Source organism: Mobula birostris, chromosome 22 (assembly GCF_030028105.1).
Source record: "Mobula birostris isolate sMobBir1 chromosome 22, sMobBir1.hap1, whole genome shotgun sequence".
In the NCBI taxonomy this organism is placed as follows: Eukaryota; Metazoa; Chordata; class Chondrichthyes; order Myliobatiformes; family Myliobatidae; genus Mobula; species Mobula birostris.
Genome location: NC_092391.1, coordinates 45,904,411 through 45,927,771, shown reverse-complemented (window position 1 = coordinate 45,927,771; position 23,361 = coordinate 45,904,411). Strand labels below are relative to the sequence as shown.

The 23,361-nt window shown below is 43.2% G+C and overlaps 1 protein-coding gene across 9 annotated transcripts in view; it reads right to left on the bottom strand.

Annotated features, from left to right (window-relative positions):
• The window catches only part of exd3 (exonuclease 3'-5' domain containing 3), a 177,197-nt gene that overhangs the window by 65,522 nt on the left and 88,314 nt on the right, over window positions 1-23,361 (bottom strand). For all 9 annotated transcript variants that reach the window (XM_072240618.1, XM_072240621.1, XM_072240619.1 and 6 more), the window contains 7 exons: window positions 20,527-20,693; window positions 13,513-13,663; window positions 12,791-13,004; window positions 10,972-11,081; window positions 8,716-8,926; window positions 5,299-5,444; window positions 3,025-3,192 (listed from right to left, as the gene is read on the bottom strand). In XM_072240618.1, the coding sequence (XP_072096719.1) occupies window positions 3,025-3,192; window positions 5,299-5,444; window positions 8,716-8,926; window positions 10,972-11,081; window positions 12,791-13,004; window positions 13,513-13,663; window positions 20,527-20,693 (1,167 nt within the window). The remainder of the gene's footprint in view (window positions 1-3,024; window positions 3,193-5,298; window positions 5,445-8,715; window positions 8,927-10,971; window positions 11,082-12,790; window positions 13,005-13,512; window positions 13,664-20,526; window positions 20,694-23,361) is intronic.

Here is a 23,361-nt window from a genome sequence, read left to right as displayed (position 1 = left end):
ACTTCGTCTGGTGGTCTGCACTCCCGTCTTTGCACTTCATCTCTCACCGACAAAAGACCACAAAATCCCTTCTCTCAGACGCACAAGAAAGAACAACATGCATCTCACTGGATAGCACACATTCTAAAGCCCTGTTATCTCTAGTCATAACCCAAACATTGCTGCTACAGAGAATCTATTACCTTTGCAGTGAAACATTACAGAGAGGCCATTACAGAATTCCTTTGGGCCAAGGTGAAAACATTTAAAATAGCAAGCAAACATTCAAAAATAGCAAGTAACATTTAATCAAAACAGCAAGCAAAGAAGCATATTCACTCAAAAAAAACATATATATAGTCCAAGACCCTGAGTGACAACGTCCAGCAATTGACAGTAGTCTCCTGGCAGTATGCAGACATATGCAATCCAGCCTGTCATTCCACAGCTTGAACACAGGAGGGCAGGACCAATGGGAAAGGCTAGGCCCCAGTTTTGATTGGACGCCACGCTGTAAACGCTTCCACGTCACTCACCTGGTCTGCAGCAGCAGGCAAGCCCAAGGCTTGAGGCCTAGTCCTTGCTACAACTGAAGCTACACAGCTCCCATGTCATGTGTCCCTCCACCAGTCAAGGGTAACTTACATTATCATTGTCCAACAGAGTCTTGCGATCACAAGTGAAATGTCCAAGACAATCTCCTACGGTTGTACTGCACCACCTGATGCTTCCAAGCAGCGGGCAGCAACACAATCTACAGCCAGGTGAACTCCTTCGAACCCAATCCGGCTCCTCTGTCATCCCATCAGGCTCCTCTGATACCTCAACGGGCTCCTCCGATATCCCAAGCAGTTCCTCTGATATCCCAAGTGGTTCCTTTGACACCTCGGCGACTCCACTGTCGACACCAGTCCTGCTACTATGATCAATGAGCAGCTCACAGATGGAGCTGCCCTGCAGTACTCGATGTTCGTGGAGTAGAATTGTCTTTGGATTGTAAAAAATGAATTTTCCAAAGAAAAAAATTTTTGTAAATTAGTTGACAGACAGAAAATAGAGTGTTGGGAAAAAATACGTAGGTGATTTTCTGGATGGCAATTGATGACTAATGGGGTATTGCAGCAATCAGTGCTTGGGCTCCAGGTATTCACAATAAGTATCAATGAATGGAATGAAAGAACCAAATGTAATATACCTAAGTTTAGTAACAGACGTAGTGTGAATGACCAAATGCATGGCATATGCAGTCTAACATGGATCAGTGTGAAGTTATCCACTTTGGTAGGAAAAACAGAAAAGTATGGTATTAAGTGAGAGAGAGAGGGTCACGGAGCTGGGTTATGAATACATGGTGAAAGACCTATCCCCTTATCAAGGTATCTACAAGGGGGAACAGACTTAACATAAGGGATAGGGGATTCAGGAGGGATTCTGAACGTAGAAAAACAAGTGAGAGGAGACTATCTGGCTGATGAGGTGTCCGTCTTGGACAGCGTTGGGTTTCTTGAGAAATAGTGGAGCTGCACTCATCCAGGCCAATGGAGAGCATTCACACATTTCCATATTTCATATTTCCACTTATCTTTACAAGACAAAGGCCATTTTGGGCAATCAAGACCATGGAAACTAACTCAGCAATTCCATTCCCCATTCATTCTCCCTGTATCCCATTCTCCCCACATTTCCAACTATCATCCACTAGGGGCATTTGACAGTGGCCAATTGATCTACCAACCCACATGACATTGGGGTATGGGAGAAAATTAGAGCACTCAGGGAAAACACACATGGTAACAGCAGGAATATGAGAACTCCATAAATAATGTACCAGAGGTCAGGACTGAGCCCAGAATGTGGAGTTTTAAGCAGTGACTCTACTAGCTACACCACTGGACTGCCCATTTCTGTTTTAAAAAAGATGGAAAGGCTTTGGGGTATCAGAAGGTGAGTCACATATTACAGGATACTGGCCTCTGATCTGTTCTTGTAGTCACGGTATTTATATTGCTGATTCAGTTGACTTTCTGATCAGTGGTGATACAAATAGTGGAGTTTTGATAACGGCAATCAACAGAACATCAAGATAGGTGGTGAGACTTTCTCTTGTTGGAAATGGTCATTATCTAGCATTCTTGTATGCTTATCTTATTTCATAAACCACCCATCTTACATGCACTGAGCCTCCCTCGAGGAGCACAGGAGCACCCTTGAATTTTTCACATTTCGTGGTTTTCCCAACTTGTCATACATTCTCTCACCCGCCTGCCTCCCCTCAGGTGCTCATAGGCTTTCCTTCTCTTTCCACCTGCACGCTTTCCATTCCCTCCTTTTCCCATTGGCACAGTCTTCCCACTGTAGCCTGCAAATTCTTCAATTCTTACCTCAACTCCCCTCCCTAATATCTTTCCATCTCTACTTCTTATATCCTCTCTCCCACTCACATAGTCTTTTCCCTGTTGGATCTCTCCATCTACAGCTGATAATTCCAAATGCTCCCCACCCTTACACTCACTCCCCATTTCCCTTGCACTATATATATCCCTCTTGTATGCTCTTTCCCTCACCCCTTCATGTCAACTCATTCCTACCCCTTCTCTCTGTTTACTCTCCTCTACCCTCTTGCAAGCTTTATCTCTCATTCTCTTCTACACACGTTGTCCCTTATAAACTCTCACAATATCGCCTTTCACTTGTATTCTGTCCACTGCTGCACCCTCTCTCACACTTGACCAATCTCTTATAAACCAAACCTTCCCTACACATGTTCCACAAACTCCAACGTTCTTTTCTCTCTCCATCATCTACTTTCTTCTTCTCCCCTTACATGTTCTCCTCTTCTCTTTTACCCCATGTGTGCTCTACTCAGCTCCTCTTGTCATTCCATTTCTCTCCCTCTTTTACTCCCCAGCACTCCCCCCATTCCACCTCAGGGGTTTTCTGCATTTCATCCCCTCCATATTGCTCTTTCCCTTGCATTTTCTCTTCCATTGCACTTGCACTCTCCCTCTTTCCCTTTCAATCCAGCTGCTGTTATCCCTGCATCACCTCAGCAGCCTTCCTGTGATCATCTTCATTTCCTAGAATCTTCACATCAACTCCCACACAGCGAAGGTATCTGCCAAGGCCCTGCAACATGTTGTCACAGATGACTCTGAAATCGGCAGGTGACACTGGGGAGGACAGTGGTGTCTCATCCTGGGCCAATCGAATATCCTACATAGATAACAGCATCAGAATTAGTAATCAGAGTCTGGAGTGAAGAAAAGTTTGCATAATCACTGATACATATCAATAGTGGGTAATTGATGACTTTTGTGGGACCAGTCTCTCCAACCTTCAAACTGAACATACAGCAATCACCATTCCATTGTGTGCCAAAGCTAAACATCACGCCCACAGATGTTTATTACAGCAATGAAGGCTCAGTGAGGACCTGAATGACGCAGTCACACTTATGAAAAGCGTAGCTTGGGTAAAGAATCAAAAGAGCCTCAGATGCTGTCGGTCCAAAATAAAAAACAGAAAATGCTGGAAATACTCAGAAGTCAGGCTGCTTCAGTTGGAAGTGAAACAGATTTAAAATTTCTTTAATGATAAACTCCTTCCCTTGGTAGAGATACCTGTAATTGGACATAAAGCTATCAGGTAGGAGATTTAGAGGGCACTTTTTTGACCAAGGTGATGTTTGGAACCTGGAAGGATGGTGGAAGTAGATGCTGTCACAGTGTTGAAGAACTCTTGGTGAGTTGTTGCAGTACATTCTGCAGGTGGTGTAAAACGTCACTACAGAGAGTCAATAGTGAAGTGAGCGGTACAAGGTTTATTTATTTATTTAACGATACTGTGCTGAGTAGGCCCACCTGCCTTTCCAGCCATGCCACCCCAGCAACCCCACAGCCCTGATTAATCCCAACCTATCACAGGACAACTGATCAATTAACCAACCCAGTACATTTCTGGACTGTGGAAGGAAACCAGAGCACCTGGAAAAAAAACCTGTATTCCATGGGGAGGATGAACAGAACGGTGCCGGAGTTGAGCTGCAAACTCTAGAAATCCCCTTCCCCGAGCTGTAACAGCATTATGCTGACCACGATGCTACCATCGCACCTCCTGTGTGGACTGCTATATCCTAAAAGGTGTTGAGTTTTCTGAGGGTTATTGAAGCTGCACTCATCCAGGCAAGTATTCCACTTTGAGCCTTACAGGTGGTGGACACACTTTGGGGAGCTGGGAGGTAAGTTACTCACTGCAGGTTTCCTCGACCTCCTTTAGCTACATCATGCATATGGCCACTCCAGTTCAGTTTTTGATCAGTGATAAGCCCCTGGGAAATTGATAAGTCCCAGGATATTGATAGTGGGAAATTCAGTAATGGAAATACTATCATGTTACAGTTCAGATCTTCCTGCATTTAGATGTAGAGGAATCATGAATGGTGTAATCATCAGTGAACATCCCCACTTCTGACGTTAGAGCTAAAGATTGTTGAGGGAGCAGCTGGAGATGGTTGGGCCTGGGACACAATTAAGAGGAACTTCTGCAGTGATGTCTTATGGCTGAGATGACTGCTCTCCAACAACTATTTTCTTTATGCCAGATATGATTTGACCAGTCAGGGTCCCACCCCCCCCCCCACCAATTCCTATTGATTCCAATTCAATCAGGACTCAGTCAGATGATGTCCTGATGTCAGAGGCAGTTACACTCACATCGCCTCTGGAATTCAGGTCTCTTGTCCATATATGGACCAAGTCTGTTATGCTAAAAGACAATGATGGAACCCAAACTGAGTTCTGTGAACAGATCACTGCTAAACAAGTGCTGCTTGATAGCACCGTTGATTATCCTTTTCATCATTCTGCTGATGATCAGGAGTAGACTAATGTTAAGATGCTCCTTGTGGACAAATATACAGTGGTGCTAGAAAGTTTGTGAACCCTGTGTAATTTTCTGTTTCTGCATAAACATGATCAGATCTTCATGCAAGTCCCAAACTATATAAAGAATACCCAATTAAAGAAACATAAAAACATTATACTTGTTCATTTATTTATTGAGACTCCCCACTCCCCACTCCTGTCCATCAGTGCCTTCTCCACCGTCTCCCCATCCCTTGAAATACAATGCATTTAGCAAAAAGAAACAGCAGTGTCAAGGGAAAAAACAAAAATATACAAAATTACTGTTGTACCTTTATACTTGCTGAAGGCAGCTGCATCAACCTGAAGTGTTCACTGTTTGTCTCCCCACTGACTTGCTGAGTATTTCTTGCAAATTGTGTTTTAGGTAATGATTTATGAAAAACTGTGCTCCTACCTGGACGAGAGTGGCGGCACAGTTCTTGCCTTTCATTGGTTTATTTTCCTTTCTATTCTTCTCCACTTTCAAATTCAAGCAGTTCAAATGCTCCACATCCTGATACAAGGCATCATAAAGATCCAGCAGGCAGTATGCATCGGTCGCTGCAGACACAAAAATCACCTCTTTATTTACACTCCCTTTCAATTACATCTTCCTTCTGCAGCTCCAGAAGATGTTGCACCTCACTAGGCTGAGCTTCAAAAATATTAGTGTTTCATTGGTGTAGATTTCTATGAATATTGACTCCAATAAGGACACAGTCTACTGGCACCAACACCAAATGGACTCAGTTAAACCAACATCTTTAGTAAGTAAGCTACTTGTATATACTCCCTTTGCATCAGTTTTCAGCATGGACAACCGTAGCCCAATCCCAGTCACCACAGATGAGAAGCTATGGCCTTTGGGACTAAATACAAAAAAAAAATCAGATAATCAGCTTTTCCAGTTTGTGAGAGAAATGCCTGCTTCTGATGCAAGGTCATTAATCTGTTTTCCTCTCTCTGCAGATGTTGCCTGACCATTCAGCATTTCCTCTTTTAGTTTCTGATCTCTGCAGCTGCAATTGTAGCAAAGCCTTGACTCACACATGATGGTGAGAAAGAGGAACACCATGATAGCTCAACTTGGTGAGCAATGAAACCTGTACACTCAGAATCAGAATCAGGTTTAATAGCACAAGCATTTGTTGTGAAATGTGTTGTTTTGCAGTGGTAATACATTGCAATACATAATTTAAAAAACTAAAAATTACAATTAAAAATATGCAAGTTAAATTAGTCGCACAAAAAGAGAGCAAAAAAGAAAAATATGAGGTAGTCTATATGGGTTCATTGTTCATTCAGAAATCTTCTGATCAGAATAGCTCAGCAAAGCACTAATGCATTCAACAGGTCAATGCCTGCACGCTACTGACACATGAGCTACTGTCGACTGAAATCAGCCAATATGTATTACCTAAGGAAACACATAACTGCAAAAGAACAGGGAACTGAAACATGGTGTCCAAACAAAGTCTGCATTTGATCCTGATCCTAAAATACTAAAAATAACCTCTATAGAGTGGTTAGCACCCAAACATGAGAAAATCCAAACAACACACACAAAATGCTGGAGGAACCCAACAGGCCAGGCAGCATCAATGGAAAAGAGTAAACAGTCAGCTTTTCGGGCCGAGATCCTTCAGCAGGACCAGGTCAAAAGATGAGAAGTCAGAGTAAAAAGGTGTGGGGAGGGGAGAAAGATGTCCAAGGTGGTAGGTGATAGGTGAACCTGGAGGGGGGGATGTGAAGTAAAGAGCTGGGAAGTTGATTGGCGAAAGAGATAAAAGGCTGGATAAAGGGGAATGTGATAGGAGAGGGGAAAAAAGATCATGGACAAAAGGGAGGGGGTAGGAGCACCAGAGGGAGGTAATGGGCAGGTAAGGAGATAAGGTGAGGGAGGGAAACTGGAATGGGGGAATGGTGAAGTGGGGGGGGGGGGGGGTTACAATTACCAGATGTTTAAGAAGTCAATGTTCATGCCATCAGGTCGGAGGCTACCCAGATGGAAATAAGGTGTTGTTCCTCCAACCTCATCGTGGCAGTAGAGGAGGCCATCGAGTGACATGTCGGAATGGAAATGAGAAATAGAATTGAAATGGGTGGCCACTGGGAGATCCCGCTTTTTGTGGAGGATGGAGTGAAGGGGCTTGGCGAAGCAGTCTCCCAATCTTTGTCGGATCTCAGATATACAGGAGGCCACACCAGGAGCACCGGATACAGTAGATGATCAGAACAGACTCACAGGTGAAGTGTCGCCTCACCTGAAAGGACTGTTTGGGGCCTGAATGGAGGAGGCGTAAGGACAGATGTGGCACTTGTTTCACTTGTAAGGATAAATACCAGGAGGGAGATCAGTGGGGAGGGATGAATGGAGAAGGGAGTCGTGTAAGGACTGATCCCTGCAGTAATTGGAGGGGGGGAGGAAAAGATGTGTTTGGTGGTGGGATCCCTTAGAGATGATGGAAGTTGCAGAGATTTATGTGCTGGGTGTGGAGGCTGGTGGGGTGACAGGTGATGACAAGAGGAACCCTATCCCTAGTGGAGTGGTGGGAGGATGGGGTGAGGGCAGATGTGCACGAAATGGAAGAGATGCAGGCAAGGCAGCATTGATGGGAGGAAAGAAAGCCTATTTCTTTGAAGAAAGGGGACATCTGGAATAAAAGCCTCATCCTGAGAGCAGATGCAGCGGATAAGGAGGAACTAAGAGAAGGGGATGCCATTTGTACAAGTGACAGGGTGGGAAGAAGTATAGTCCAGGTCGCTGTGAGAATCAGTGGGTTTATAGAAGATATCAGTAGACAAACTGTCTCCAGAGATCGAGGCAGGGAGTTCGAGAAAGGGGAGGAGGTGTCACAAGTTGTTACCTGTTCGTCCAACCAAACTGTGGTGGGGTGGGCAATCGTAAAATGTTTAATATCTTACCTGAAAAGCTTGCATCTCTGATAGTTCAGTAATCAGTCACTGTAGAAGTGCAATGTGAGGATAGAGCTGGGCTGGAGTCTAGCATGTGGGACTCGAATTCATGAAATTAGGCTCTGACACAACATAGTGATAACTGTACCAAAACTGACACCACAGGGGCTGTTTATCAGAACTTCAGACACAGTACTCCACTCAACTACTCAATAGTTTTCACATTCAAAATGCAACCAGATAAACGAAAGCCCAGAAAATGAAACTTGCAGCCCAGTGTTGGTGGTGGTGGGAGGGGGGCCGAGCCAGCAGAGCTGCAACCTCACAGCTTCAGTAATCCCATCCTAATCCTGCATGGTGTTTGAACCACCTCCCTGTGAATATGTGGGTTTCCTTCTACATCCTGAAGACATGCAGGTTGGTAGGTTAATCAGCCACTGTAAATTGGGTCTATTGTGTAGGTGAGTGATACAATGTGGGGGGGGGGGATGGGATGATGAGAATTGTGGAAAATGAGATACTGTTTGTGTAAATTGTTGATGATTTACATGGACACAAGCATTTCTGCAGATGTTGGAAATTTTGAGCATCAGGACCCGACGAAGAGTCTCGGTCCAAAGCATCGACTGTTTATTCCCCTCCATAGGCACTGCCTGACTTACTAAGTTCTTCCAGTATTTTGTATGTGATGGCTTACGTGGACAGTGGGCTTAAGAAACCACTTCCACTCTGTATGGCTCTGATTCTAGAACTACATCTGCTTTGAACCATTAAAAATTGCAGTTCAGTTATGCTTCTTACATCAGATTAAAGCAGTTCAGTCAATGAAGAGAAGGAGGGACTTTCGGGCACTCAGACCTCTCAGTGCGTTCTGTCATATAACACTGGGCCGCTGAAGCTAGCACAAGCTACTCACCTGCATAAATAATCTGCTGGCACGAGAGAGGCCGTTTCTCCCAGTTGGATAACTGCTGTGTTTTATCTAGTGGTTTTCCCAAAACGTAATGCACAAGTAGACTGAGGCCCTTCTCTTGCTGTTTGCAGCCAGAGTCCAATCTGTTCTTGACCGACACAAGCATGTTCTCCGCGCCCTTGCAATCCTTTCTGTGAACTGGAACTTGCTGCAGCTGAACACAAAACATTTCAATCAACCAGTGAGACTGTTTTTTTGTGAATACTTTGTCTCCCAGAAGAGAGGATGATAATATTGTCATGACAGAGTGTGAGTGCATAAAGTAATATTATGGAGTCCCCATGATCTGGCCATTGGCATCAATTTTATCTTGATCACCAAATGGAAAGAACCTGAACACTGTAAGATGTCTGTGATTGCAGTTTGTGGCACTCATAGTCAGAAAAGTACAAAGGATCCTGAGAAGCTGCCCAAGAGTCAATGAATAGCTAATATACACAGCACATGTCAGAAGGAAATTAGGGTGTAGGTGCTGATTGGTTCACATTCTGTATATTTGAATGGGAGAATTTTGCCAATTAAGTTAATGTTTCTCCTTACTTGCCAACGATTTTATTTGAGAAACTGATATTCTTTCCAGCTCTGACACTAAAGTTGCCAAGCAGAATACATTTCCCATCCTCTTTGAAATACCAGAAAAGAATTAACCAACAGTGAATGAAATTTCTTCTTGATCTTATCATCTATTTGAAGAGCTGGAGTCTACATTGGCAAATGGATGACAGCTCCTATCAAGTTGAAGTGAAGAGTCTTCAGGCCTTTAATGATTTCAGTAAGGTGGGCTTGAACTTACTCTAGGTGGCAAACCAGTCCTTGAAGTTGATACTCTTTTTCCTGGTTCCCTTTCCAAAAGAAGATATAATCTTGTCTTCCTTGAGTTGCCTTTATGCTGCTTGCAAGATATTGCTTGGAACAGGCCATAACAACACTACATTTTCTGAATTCTTGGGTCACAATTGCATCAGTCTCCTAACATGCACTATAAGGCCCATAAAAACAGAAAATGCTGGAAACATTCAGGGAAGGCAGCATTTGCTGAAGAGTGTACCTTGCCTTCTTTGGTATGAAAGGCCAAGTTGTTTCAGCAGTTTTAAAATTTCAGATTCCCCGCATCTGCATTTGCACTATTAGGTTTGTTCATAGAGGTCCTAATGTTCCTAATTCCAAAGATGCATTTGTAACTTTGCTGATTTCAACCAGAGTAAAGGGATCCAACTGGACACAGCCATCTTATCAGGAAAAAGTAAACAGGATATGGCCAGGTCACCCCTTCTAATTTCCTTTCCAATAAAGGGCCAGATTTTAAAGAGGGCGGCCCAGTTGCAATAACAGTTGTCAAGAAGTATTTCTGTCCGAACCAAAGTGCTATCTTTGTAGCAGTTCATGAACCAGACAGTTAGGAGCTCACAATCTTGGGAGAATCTCAAACCAGGAAACATTGTTCCAGAATAAATTTAAGAAAGAAATTTCTTCTCTTACCATGCAATCGATCTATAGCATTCTCTGCCTGACAGTTGTAAATATTGAATCACTGAATATATTTAGCCCTAACTCAGGCCAAACTGTGGTGTATGTGGGTTATGGGAAACAGTTGGGAAGAGCAGCTGGGCACAGGATATGCCCTTTTCTTGTTGACTGATGAATCAGATTTGTAGGACTAAGAGGTGCACTCCTCCAATTTATGCTTTTTGAAGAATTGATAAATTTATCAGCTTTCTTAGGGGTTTTCTCAGTCATTTCTTGGGCAGAACTTGGATCACCCCTATGACTTGATAATTTAAACCCAGTGCCATACAGCCCCTCAATTGAATGTTCTCAGCTAGCAAGTGACTAAGGTAACTGCTGACAACTGTACACATTAGTGGCAAGTTCAAGGGTTCTACTGTTGCACACCAGCATCCACTTGATTCTTAAAGGAAAGACCGAAGTCAAGATCAAGGACTGGGCCGCGATAAGTTAACTGTACATTGATGAAATATCTGCACACTGTGTATGTATTCAGTGAGTTGTGGAAGTCAGCAATGTGACTTCACGCCTCAGCACTCTTGCTGTGGTAGGCAATGGCTTTTGAATGACATTCTGTGGCAAGGAGCAGACGGCAAGATTCGTAGTCATGGACCACGTGAACTGAAAGGACGGAGAAGACCAATGCTAATTCTCGTTTAAAAAAAAGGTTTAAGCTGAAGACTATTAACAAACCTCTTTATGCACATTTAGGAGGTCTAGAATGCCAGCTGTATTCCGTACCACATCCTTCAGAATAGGGTAAGTTGTACACAAACCATGTAGATCTCCTGCCAAAGCATAACCTGTAAAGACAAGATGACAAAGCCTCTTATATCAACTGGGAGGATCCAGCTATTGAGCAGGATGCCTCCTTTAAGTAGTATGGGCCATGTACATAGCATGAGGCATGACTATGGAAAACTAGTGTGCGGTCTCTGGTATAAATTCAGTTCACCATCATGACTGATACTGATACAATGCCTGAAAGCAAGTAAGTTAATGTAAACAAGATGGCTCAAACGCAATATTCTGGTACAGTACTCGTGGATGCAGGTTGCTGCATCCAACTGCCCAAAACCGAACTGGGAACTGGGAGCCCTGCTTAGAGTGCAAACAAAACAAGGTCTACAGATGTGGGAACACACTGAGAACTGGAACTCCAGATGGGAGAATATTGGGCACTAAGACTCTAATCAGGTATATCCTGCAAGAAGGACCCCAGTCAGAAGTAAACTAGGATATGGTCCTGCAAAGTGAGAGCACAGATGGCTGTTCATTGAGAACAAGGACACCAGCTTGGAGTTTACTGAGACCACACTACCATCATTTTCTGTGCCACAGTCCTGAGGAATCATTGGATTGTGCAGAGAGAAAGAGAGAGTTTAAAAGAAGCGAGCGGGGCAATCGGCACATTTTGTGCACCATTGTCACAAGGGGACATTGGAATGTGCATGATTAGGCACTTGGCAAGGACCAGTAAAAAAAAAGTTAGGTTTAAGCGGATTGGACATTCTGTGAGTGGACCAGTGTATCTTCCAATAACTTTCCCACTATTGATGTCAGGCTCACCAGCCTATAATTTCCTGGTTTATTTTTAGAGCCTTTCTTCAACAATGGTACAACATTTGCTATCCTCTAATCCTCCAGCTCCTCACCCGTGGATAAGTATGTTTTAAATATCTGTGCTAGGGCCCCTGCAATTTCTGAACCAGCCTTCCACAGGGTCCCAGGGTCCTGAGTTTTTACCCACTCTGATTTGCCTCAAGACAGCAAACACCTCCTCCTCTGTAATGTGTACATGGTCTATGACCTTGCTGCTGCATTGCTTTGCATCTACAGACTCTGTGGCTGTCTCCCAAGTAAATTCAGATGCAAAAAATCAGTTTAAGATCTCCCCCGTCTCTTTCAGCTCCAAGCATACATTACCACTCTGATCTTCCAAAGGACCAATTTTGTCCCTTGCTATCCTTTTGCTCTTAATATATCGATTGAAATACTTAGGATTCTCCTTCACCTTATCTGCTAGAGCAATCTCATGTCTTCTTTTAGCCCTCCTGATTTCCTTCTTAAGTGTTCTCTTGCATTTCTTATACACCCTGCTTGGAACACAGTGACAACTGGGTTACTAGCTGAGAGTGCACGGGAGGCAGAAAAGTAGCTGGACTACAGTGTAAACTTGGATTGCAGCTTAAAATGTATGGGATAATTATAACCCAGCAACATATACACAGGAAACTGATTTTCCAGCTGAGTTTATTGGGAGTCAGGGAACCTGTATGACAACACCACCACTTGGGACACCAAAGGGAACTGGTGCACTGCTTTCTGGGTTCCCTGCTGGAAAAGGACCAGATCATGGGAACACAACTGCAAGGTGACTGGGAAGGACAATGGGAAATGGGTCAAAGCATAGAGAACAGCAAGAATAGAAGCAGTAGGGAGTACAGGGAAAGCTTGAAAAATGAAACAAATACTGCACAAATTCTTGAAAAGCCATTCTTGTTCAAAATACCTAGCTTAGTTATAGTTCTACTACTGAATAAAGAATGCATGAACTGCTCAAGTTCATATTCCTGGCCCAGGGATTCTGACTCCTTCGCCAGCTGAGGCAGATCCAGAAGGTAAACACAATTCTTCAAAGCAATCTGCAGGATCGACACCCGGGTTTTGGACCATGCTAGGAACGTGGGCCTCCACTCCATGTCAATGCCCACGACACCATCAGCCTGCAACAGAAACACAGATATCGTTATCAAGGCAGATAGATTAAATAATAGTCAGGAAGCAACATTAACCCATGGAAAGGGGAAAATGGGAGGCAACATTCACAAAAGTATACGTAAAGCATCAGATGGATGTGGTAGCGAGCATCAGTAAAGGAAGTAGACAGAGTGCAGCAGAAAGAGCTGAAGAAGTCAGTGGGTGGTGGTTGAAGAGAGTACAAGTTGGGAGAAGGCAGTGGGAGAGGAAGGCAGGAATGGTGGCAGAAAGGGGGAAGAAAGGGGATGGACAGAAGAAAGAATAGGAGGGAGAGGGAAGGGGGCAGGGTGACAAAGGGGGGGGAATTGGAGTGTGGGAGGAGGAGTGGGGGCAGGAATGGGAATAAAGCACGCAAGGGAAGTGTTAGGTAAGGGAGAAAAAGAGAAAAGGTTGGCATGAGGAACAGAAGAATTGGATAGAGTAAAAGGAGACTGTCTAGTCACACTTGCTTTATAAGCATTCTGTGGCTCTGACCTGTAGTATCCGAGATGAACAGCTCTGTAACTGATCCAAATGCTCCACCATGTAAATACGCCCTGTGGGAATTGGTAGCTGGTAGTACTTCTTTTTTTCTTTCTCCAGGCCACTTTCCTCTTTGGAACTGTTCCTTACACCATCTCTGTAACTGTAAATTTAAAAATTAAGCACAGAGGCTGAAAGGGGGTGGGGGTAAGGGTAGGGTGGCCAGGGTATGAGGGTCTTGGGGGGGGCAGCCAAGGAGGGGAAGGGCCAAGGGATAGTGAATAAGTTGTGAGGGGCAAGCAGGGTCAATGCAGGGGCCGAGAGGGAGTGATGGGTAGAATGCAAGCAGGGATTGGGGGGAGCAAGGGGGAAGGGTGAGGGGACACAGGGGGAGGGGTGTCAAAGGGGGAGGAGAACAAAATCAGAGTTATGAAGCAGAGAAACAGATGCTCCAGTCCACTGTATCCATACAAACCATCAAGCTCCTAACCATACTAATCCCTTATACAAGCACTCCCTGCCATGGCTTTTCAAAAAGTCATCTAAAGACTGGAGGACTGGAGGACTGGTATGGACATGATGAACTGAAGCATCTGTTTCTCTGCTTCATAACTCTGATCTTGTTCTCCACCCCTTTCACCTCCCCCTACCCCCACCACCACCTCAGAAAATACAAATATAGATTCCCTCTGGATGCAAAAGATATCCTCTGACTCCTACACTGTGGTATAAGCCTATGCCCTCTGGTTAAAGATACCCCTGCTAAAAGGAAATGGTTACCACAATACACTATCTATTCTCTTCAATTCTAGATATGCCTATCAGGACCTGACACATCCTTTTAAGCCTGAAGGAAAACAAACGCAGCCTATCGAGAAATTCTCCATCCCAGGCACAAAGGGACATGCCTAAAACCAGAATCCAATGAAATGCTGGAAAAGCTCGGAAAATCAGTGAGTAATTGTGGAGAGGTTATAACTGAGTTAATATTAGAGGATAATCTCAGATTAGATCAGATACAACTGATAAAGCAAGTTACCCCAATACTGAGTCTCAAAGGCTACAATGCGCTGAGATAGAAGGTAAGGTGTCATTCCTCAAGCTTATGTTGGGCTTGTTGAAAGTAGTTTGAGTGGGAGTGGTAGGTGGGAGATGGAAATGTGGACAGGGAGACACCAATGGAAATGGTCCCTTCAGAGTACTGAAAAAGTGATGAAGATTAAGAGAATCTGAAGGGGAATCTTGTTGAAGATCACAGAAAATGCCAAGGAGGATGACCATTAAACTCAGATGGTGCTGGGGTGGAAGGTGGGAACCAGGGGAACTCAATCCTTACTCTAGCCTGGAGGAGAGGGAAGTGCAAGTAGAAGTGCAGGGAATAGATGAAAATTGGCTGAAGGCTGTCAAATATGGTTAATACAGAAAGACACAAGTGGAAAGCATCATCAGAACTATGTGACTGCGATGGAGGAACCAGAGTCCTTACAGAAAGCAGCTTGGGAAGATCTTTAGTAAAGGTACTATAGATGGCACAGTCTCTGACTCAATTCCTGAGTTTTTCCTTTCATTTTTGGATTTTCCTGTTTCCAACTCAAGGGACAGACAAGTGACCCTTAAGGGTAACTATTTGGTAGAATCTGGAAGATGATAATACAAGAGAGAAACATGTTGTATTTAGAGAGCTGAAGAAATAAGAAAGGAACCAGTGAAAGTGTATGAGAAAAGACAAGAAATGTCCTCAAAAGAAAAACCAAAGTCTCTAGGGATAAAAATAGCAAACAAGTGGTAAGAGAATGGATGACACCTATGCACAATTCTTTGAAAGTGGTGCAACAGGTTGGGAAAAGCACATTGGGATCTTGAGCTTTATAAATCTCCTTTCAAGTGGCAATGAAAAGCCTTCTGTTGCCATCTGAGATGCCAAGTGGAGAAATGATCTGTTCTGCTGCAGTGGGTTAATCTGATGTGCTCCATGCTTTGAGACTCATGGGCATAGTGACATTTTGGATCATGCAGTGTTTTCCAACCATGCAACAGAATTCTGTTCAGGGTTCCCCACTTTCCGGAGGCCAAAACTGGAAGCTTCTCCTACAAGATTACTGATGAGGCACTTTTTGCTTGCACTGGATGCATCCTATCATTCATTACTCCAGGATAATCAATTTGTCCCTGTGACACAGATGCCTGTTTTTCCCTGGAATTGCCAGAATATTTTAAAATTCTGCTGTGGCAATTTTTGCCATGTCTTTGTGAACAGCAGGCTGGTGTTCATGTATGTTTTCCATCTTCAAAGTTCAAAGTAAATTTATTATCAAAGTACACATGTGACACCATACATAACCCTGAGACTCATTTTCTTGCGGGCATAGTCAATAAACTCATAGAATAATAACCATTACAGAATCAATGAAAGGCAAAAAAACTGAGCAAATAAGAAAATAAATGAGTAATAAATATCAAGAACATGAGATGAAGAGTCCTTAAAAGTGAGTCCATAGGTTGTGAGAACATTTCTCTGTTGGAGAAAGTGAAGTCGAGTGAAGTTATCTGCTTTGGTACAAGAGCCTGATGGTTGAGGGGCAATAACTGTTCCTGAACCCGGTAGTGTGAGTTCTGAGGCTCCTGTCCCTTCTTCCTAATGGCAGTAGTGTGAAGAAAACATGGCCTGGATGGTGGGGGTCCCAGACGATGGATGCTGCTGTCCTGTTTCATGTAGAATTGCTCAATGGTAGGGAGGGCTTTACCCACAATGGACTGGGCTGCCTCCACTTTTTGTAGGATTTTCTGCTCAAAGGTATTGGTGTTCCCATACTAGGCTGCGATGCAGCCAGTCAATATACTCTCCACAACACATCTATAGAAGTTTGTCACAGTTTTAGATGTCACGTGGAATCTTTGTGAACTCCTAAGGAATCAGAGATGCTGCTCTGCTTTCTTCATATTTGCACTTACAAACTAGGCCCAGGACAGGTTCTCCAAAATAATAACACTGAGGAACTTAAAGTTGCTGACGCTCTCCACCCCTGATGAGGAGTGGCTTATGGACCTCTGGTTTCCTTCTCCTGAAGTAAATAAGCACATCCTTGGTCTTGCTGACATTGAATAAGAGGTTGTTGTTAGAGCACCACCAGGCCAGATTTTCAATCTCCATTTTGCGTGCTGATTCATCACTACATAGTGGGCGGGAGGAGAAGATAGCGGCGCGACGCAGCGCACGCAGCTCTCTGGTGAAATGATATCGTATTTGTAAGTAGGATGCCGTGCACAATTCTGATTTGATGAAGACAGACGTGAGAAGGCACGGAGGAAGATATGGAGAAATTTCTGAAATGCCCGGTTCGCTGCCGCTGCTACTGTGCGATCGAGAATCTCCGGAGGGAAGGCCCCAAAATCCCCGGCTTTGCCTGCTGCTGGCGACCGAGGCGGAGGTTGAAGCATTCGGCAGAGATGGTGCTCGGTACTCCGTGTTGGAGGGCTGATCGGAGCTTGAAGTTTTCAGACGACTCAGAGATGGACTGTGGTCAGGCATGGCAGGGAGAGTTTTCTTCCTTCTCCCGTCTGTGTGAGATGTGGGACTTTCGAGAGACTTTGAACTTTTTTACTGTGCCATGGCCTGTTCTTCATCAAGTTATGGTATTGTTGCACTGTTGTAATTATATGTTATAATTACGTGGTTTTTGTTGGTTTTTCAGTCTTGGTCTGTCCTGTGTTTCTGTGATATCACACCGGACGAATATTGTATCATTTCTTAATGCATGCATTACTAAATGACAATAAAAGAGGACTGCATGTCCTCACAGTCTAATTTAATCTAACCTTTGATTCTGCCTAAGACAGTGGTGTCGTAGCAAACTTGAATATGACATTGGAGCTGTACTTAGCCACACAGACATAAGTGTCAAGTAAGTAGAGTAGGGGTACTTGTGCTGATGGAGATTGTACCAACCCAAGCTGACTGGAAACTGCAAGTGAGGAAATTGAGGAACCAATTGTACAATCAGGTCTTCAGGCCAATGTCTTGGAGCTTATTGATTAGTTTTGAGAGGATGATGTTATTGAATGCTGAGCTGTAGTCAATAAAGAGCATCCCGATATATGCATCTTTGCTGTCCAGATGTTCCAGGGTTGAATGATGAACCAATGAGATGGCATCTGCTGTGGACCTGTTGCTTAAGTATGTAAAGTAGTTGATTCTCAGGCAGGAGTTGACATGATTTATCACCAACCTCTCAAAGCACTTAATCACTCCGGATATATGTAAGTACCACTGGACTGGAATCACAGGATCATAGGAGACTGTGGGAGTTTGTGATGGTTCTTCCATGCTTTAACAGTCAAAGCAAGCACAGAAGGCATTGAACTTGTCTGGAAGCAAAGCCCTGCTGTTGCCTATGTCGCCTGATTCAACATTATAAGAGATGATAGTATTCAAGCCTGCCACAACTGTCATGTATCCTTCATTGCTTCAAGTTTAGTCCAGAACTGCCACTTCACATGTGAGATTGCGTTCTGGAAATCATACCTGGATCTCTTGTAACTTTCTTGGTCATCAGACTTGAATGCTTCTGATCAGGTGCTCAACAAATGACAGATCTCATGGTTCATCCAGGGTTTCTGATTTGGACAGACAGAATAACTCGTCTACAACTATTTTAATAAGGTCCACGACAACCGTGGTGTTTTCATCCATCTTGAGAAGGCATTGGCAGTAAGGGGAATGGGTGACGTCACCTGCACTGCCAGCCACTCTCGGCTGGAATCAAATTAAGGATCCATGTCACTATCTTCAGGGTAGCACTCAGCTGCGCATTTAGTACATTTCAAAGTTCAAAGTAAATTTTATTATCAAAGTACAAATATGCCACCATATACAACCCTGGGATTCATTTTTGACTTTACAAAAAGGAACAAAGAATAATAGTTTGAAACTCTGCAAAACACCAAAGAACAAACTGGGTGCAACATCACAGAAAAGATATGAAGGCAAAGATGGTACAAAAAGGATGTCCTGGAATAGATAGAAGTATTTTGCAACCTTGATTCTGTTGAATGATGGTGTTATCTTTATTAGGACAGAGAAAACTGAGAAATAATTGGAAAATGTACAGTATTTAAAAATTTCAAGGGCCTAGACAAAATGAATAAATAGATGCTGCTCCCATTAATGGAGGGAACAAGAAGTCATGCAAGATGACTGGCAGTAGGATCAAAGGATGGATGTGGAAAATCTTTTCCATGATCTGTAATGTGCCATGTGAAATGTTGGTAGAAATAAATTCAACACAGCATTTCAAAAAAAAAAATAAAAGGACACTCAGTGGCTTTCACAGTGGTATTGCTGGATTGCTGGTGAAATTATTGCCTCACAGCACCAACCACCCTGCTTTGATCCTGATCTCTAAGGCTGACTGTACGAGTCTGCACATTATAACCTAGGACCATCTGGGTTTCCTTCCATATTCCAAAGACATGCCGACTGGTGGATTACTTGGTCAATTTAATTTGCCTCCAGCATGTAGGTAGGTCGTAGAATCTGAGGACTTAAAAGGAATAGGCTGGAAAAATTAATGGAGTATCACTGAATACTTTTGAGTGCCAATGCACAAAATGACCTCATTCTTTTGTCATAAAATATATGGAAAGAAAGCAGAGTGATGAGGAAAAAGCCAGGGACTGGACAGTTCTTACAAAACCTGAGATGGACTCTACAACCCTCATGGTCTCCTTCTGTGCTATAAGAATACTAAAATTCTATGATTAAATGAGTAATGAACCCAAGCAAGAAAAAGTTTGTGAACCCTTTGCAACTACCTGCTTTTCTGCATTAATTACTCATAAAATGTGGTCTGATCTTCTTCCAAGTCACTGTATATTTCACAATATATTACCCTGAGTCTCATCTCCTGTCCTGCCAACTGTTACCTCGAAACAATTGCCATCATGACTTTGAATACATTGTATTATAGATTCTGGATTATATCTTCTTATACAGTGAACTGTCCATATAACATTCTTATCAATTACCACAGTGGTCATAATTACACTTTGAACTTGGAACATAGCTAGTTATCATGAACTCAACTACAAGAAACTCTCATAGGTTGAAACTTAAAACTCTCTTTCCTTATGCCCACTGTACCATTAGTTCCCAGAATAAATACTTCAGGGATGATAAATGAAGCTTGTAGTGAAGAGTTCAGTGAATGAAGAGACTTAAAAAGTCAAGTGAATTCATAGATGGCTGAATTTATTCTGCATTTTAATATAAACAGTTCACCAATTATAAAATTTCATGCACCTATGCCAATTAATTGATAATAAGGGTTATCTCTTTTTTAAGGAATGCATATTGCATTATTTTATGCATGTGTAGACCACCTTTAAGATTCAATTTGTATTGTTCTTACATATTGTTATATCCAGGTCCTGCTGCTTACTCGACAGTAACAATCATCCTTTACTGAGGGCAGTAAGAGTTTTATTTATTTTTAGTGATTCAGTGTGGAGAAGGCCCTAGCAACCCCCGACAGATTAGACAGACGAATCCCTAATTTAAATCATGGGAGAATTTACAAAGACCAATTAACCTATGCGGTATGTCTTTGGACTCTGGGAGGAAACCAGAGCACCCAGGGAAAACCCACACATTCCATGGGGAGGACGTATAGAGAATCCTTAAAGACGGCACCAGAGCTTAATTCTGAACTCTGATGCCTGAGCTATAATAGCGTTGCACTAACTGCTATGTAACAGGAGTTCTCCCTTTGCAAGCAGCAACCAAAGAAACACAGAGGCTATAATCTGTATTATTATTTGTGGAAATAAGAAACAAATGTGCAACTGATCAGCCTTAATTTCTTCACAAAATGCCAGTAAATGGAGTAATCAATAGTGGGAGTGAGGGTGAGATAAAATACACTGTGTCAATGGAGTTTAGTGAAGAGTAACACCATAGGAATGATTGAAGGTATTACTTAAGGTAATGACGAATTATGGCAAAAACATGAAAAATAATGAAAAACTTACTCTTTGTCTTTTTCCAGCTGCCTGAGCCATTCGGCGATGTGTCGTGGTAGTCTTTCTTCTGGCACATTTAGCCTCAGGGCCCAGAGAGCCACTGTATTGACATCTGTGTACTTTGCCAGCAAGCTCAAAAACTGGCCCTGCAGACAGGAATTCTGTCCAACTATATCCTGCAAGAGAAATATTTACTTTGGCTGGAATGCAGAACAGGTGGCGAAATCCAGCGTCTGGTCAGGGTGAAACCCCAAGGGACAAGATGGAGTTGGAACAAAGTCAGGCTAATAGCAGTTAATGGTATGGGTGAATTACTCTGACGGTGGTGTCTGAAAAGAGGATGCTGTCCAAGTTGCATGCCATCTTGGGCAATGTCTCCCATCCACTACATAATGTACTGGCTGGGCACAGGAGTATATTCAGCCAAAGACTGATTCCACCGAGATGCAACACAGAGCATCATAGGAAGTCATTCCTGCCTATGGCCATTAAACTTTACAACTCCTCCCTTGAAGGGTCAGACACCCTGAGCCAATAGGCTGGTTCTGGACTTATTTCCTTGCATAATTTACATATTACTATTTAACTATTTATGGTTTTATGACTATTTAATTATTTATGGTACAACTGTAACAAAAAAAACAATTTCCCCCGGGATCAATAAAGTATGACTATGAAGAAAGGGACAAGGATTAGGTGAAAACTACAGTGGGTTAATGCCATGGAAAAATAGTGAAGCCTGGAGAAAGAAACAGAGCAGGAAGCAGAGAAGGACATAGTGAAACTGACTGTGTAGATCCCAACCTCTCAAACTATAACATGTTGTATACTGCTGGGGGATGTCCTCTGAAGGAAAAATAGCAGCAATAATCTAATTCATTGCATGAGAGAGGGCCTTGATGTACAAAAGAGGAATAAGATTGGGAGAGTAATGTTGTTAGGGATTCTATTGTAACAGGGACAGAGAGGCATTTCTGCGACCACAAGTCTCCAGGATGGTCTGACACCTCTCTGGTAGTAGGGTCAAGGATACCTAGGTGTGACTGCAGGACATTCTAATGAACAGCTAATGGTGGTGGTACATATTGGTACCAACAACATGGATAGCAGAAGGGATGAGTCCTGCAACAGGAGTTAATTGGCCATTTTATAAGCAGAATCAGGTTTATTATCACCGGCATGTGACGTGAAATTTGTTAGCTTAGCAGCAGTTCAATGCAATAAATAATCTAGTAGAGAGAGAGAGAAAAAAAATAAATTAAATAAAACATAATAATAAATAAACAAGTAAATCAATTACAAATATTGAATAGATTTTTCTAAATGTGCAAAAACAGAAATTATATTTAAAAAAAAAATGAGGTAGTGTCCAAAGCTTCAATGTATGTCCATTTAGGAATCAGATGGCAGAGGGGAAGAAGCTGTTCCTGAATTGCTGAGTGTGTGCCTTCAGGCTTCTGTATATCCTGCCTGATGGTAACAGTGAGAAAAGGGCATGCCCTGCGTGCTGGACGTCCTTAATAATGGACACTGCCTTTCTGAGACACCGCTCCCTCAAGACGTCCTGGATATTTTGTAGGCTAGTGCCCAAGATGGAGCTGACTAGATTTACAGCCCTCTGCAGCTTCTTTTGGTCCTGTGCAGTAGCTCCCCCACCCCACCCCCCAAACCAGGCAGTGATGCAGCCTGTCAGAATGCGCTCCATGGTACAACTATAGAAGCTTTTAAATGTATTACTTGACTTGCCAAATCTCTTCAAACTCCTAATGAAGTATAGTCGCTGTCTTGCCTTCTTTATAACTACATCAATATGTTGGGACCAGGTTAGATACTCAGACATCTTGACACCCAGGAACCTGAAGCTGCTCACTTTCTCCACTTGTGATCCTTCTATGAGGATTGGTATGTGCTCCTTCATCTTACCCTTCCTGAAGTCCACAATCAGCTCTTTCATCTTACTGACATTGAGTGCCAGGTTTTTGCTGCTGCACCATTCCACTAGATGGCATATCTCGCTCCTGTATGCCCTCTCATCACCACCTGAGATGCTACCAACAATGGCTGTATCATCAGCAAATTTATAGATGGTATTTGAGCTACAGCTAGCCACACAGTCATGTGTATACAGAGAGTAGAGCAGTGGGCTAAGCACAAACCCCTGAGGTGTGCCAGTGTTGATCATCAGCGAGGAGGAATGTTATCACCAATCCAGACTGTTGTCTTCCAGTTAGGAAGTCGAGGATCCAATTGCAGAGGGAGGTACAGAGGCCTAGGTTCTGCAACTTCTCAATCAGGATTGTGGGAATGATGGTATTAAATGCTGAGCTATAGTTGATGCACAGCATCCTAATGTAGGTGCTTGTGTTGTCTAGGTGGTTTAAAGCCATGTGGAGAGCCACTGAGATTGCGTCTGCCATTGACCTATTTTGGCGATAGGCAAATTACAATGGGTCCAGGTCTTTGCTGAGGCAGGAGTTCAGTCTAGTCATGACCAACCTCTCAAAGCATTTCATCGCTGTCGATGTAAGTGCTACCGGACAATAGTCATTAAGGTAGCCCACATTATTCTTCTTAGGCAATGGTATAATTATTGCCTTTTTGAAGCAAGTGGGAACTTCCACTCATAGCAGTGAGAGGTTGAAAATGTCCTTGAATACTCCCACTAGTTGGTTGGCACAGGTTTTCAGAGCCTTACCAGGTATTCCATTGGAACCATCTGCCTTGCGAGGGTTCAGTCTCTTTAAAGACAGTCTAACATTGGCCTCTGAGACAGAGATCACAGGGTCCTCAGGTGCAGCAGGGATCCTCACAGCTGTAGTTGTGTTCTCCCTTTCAAAGCGTGCA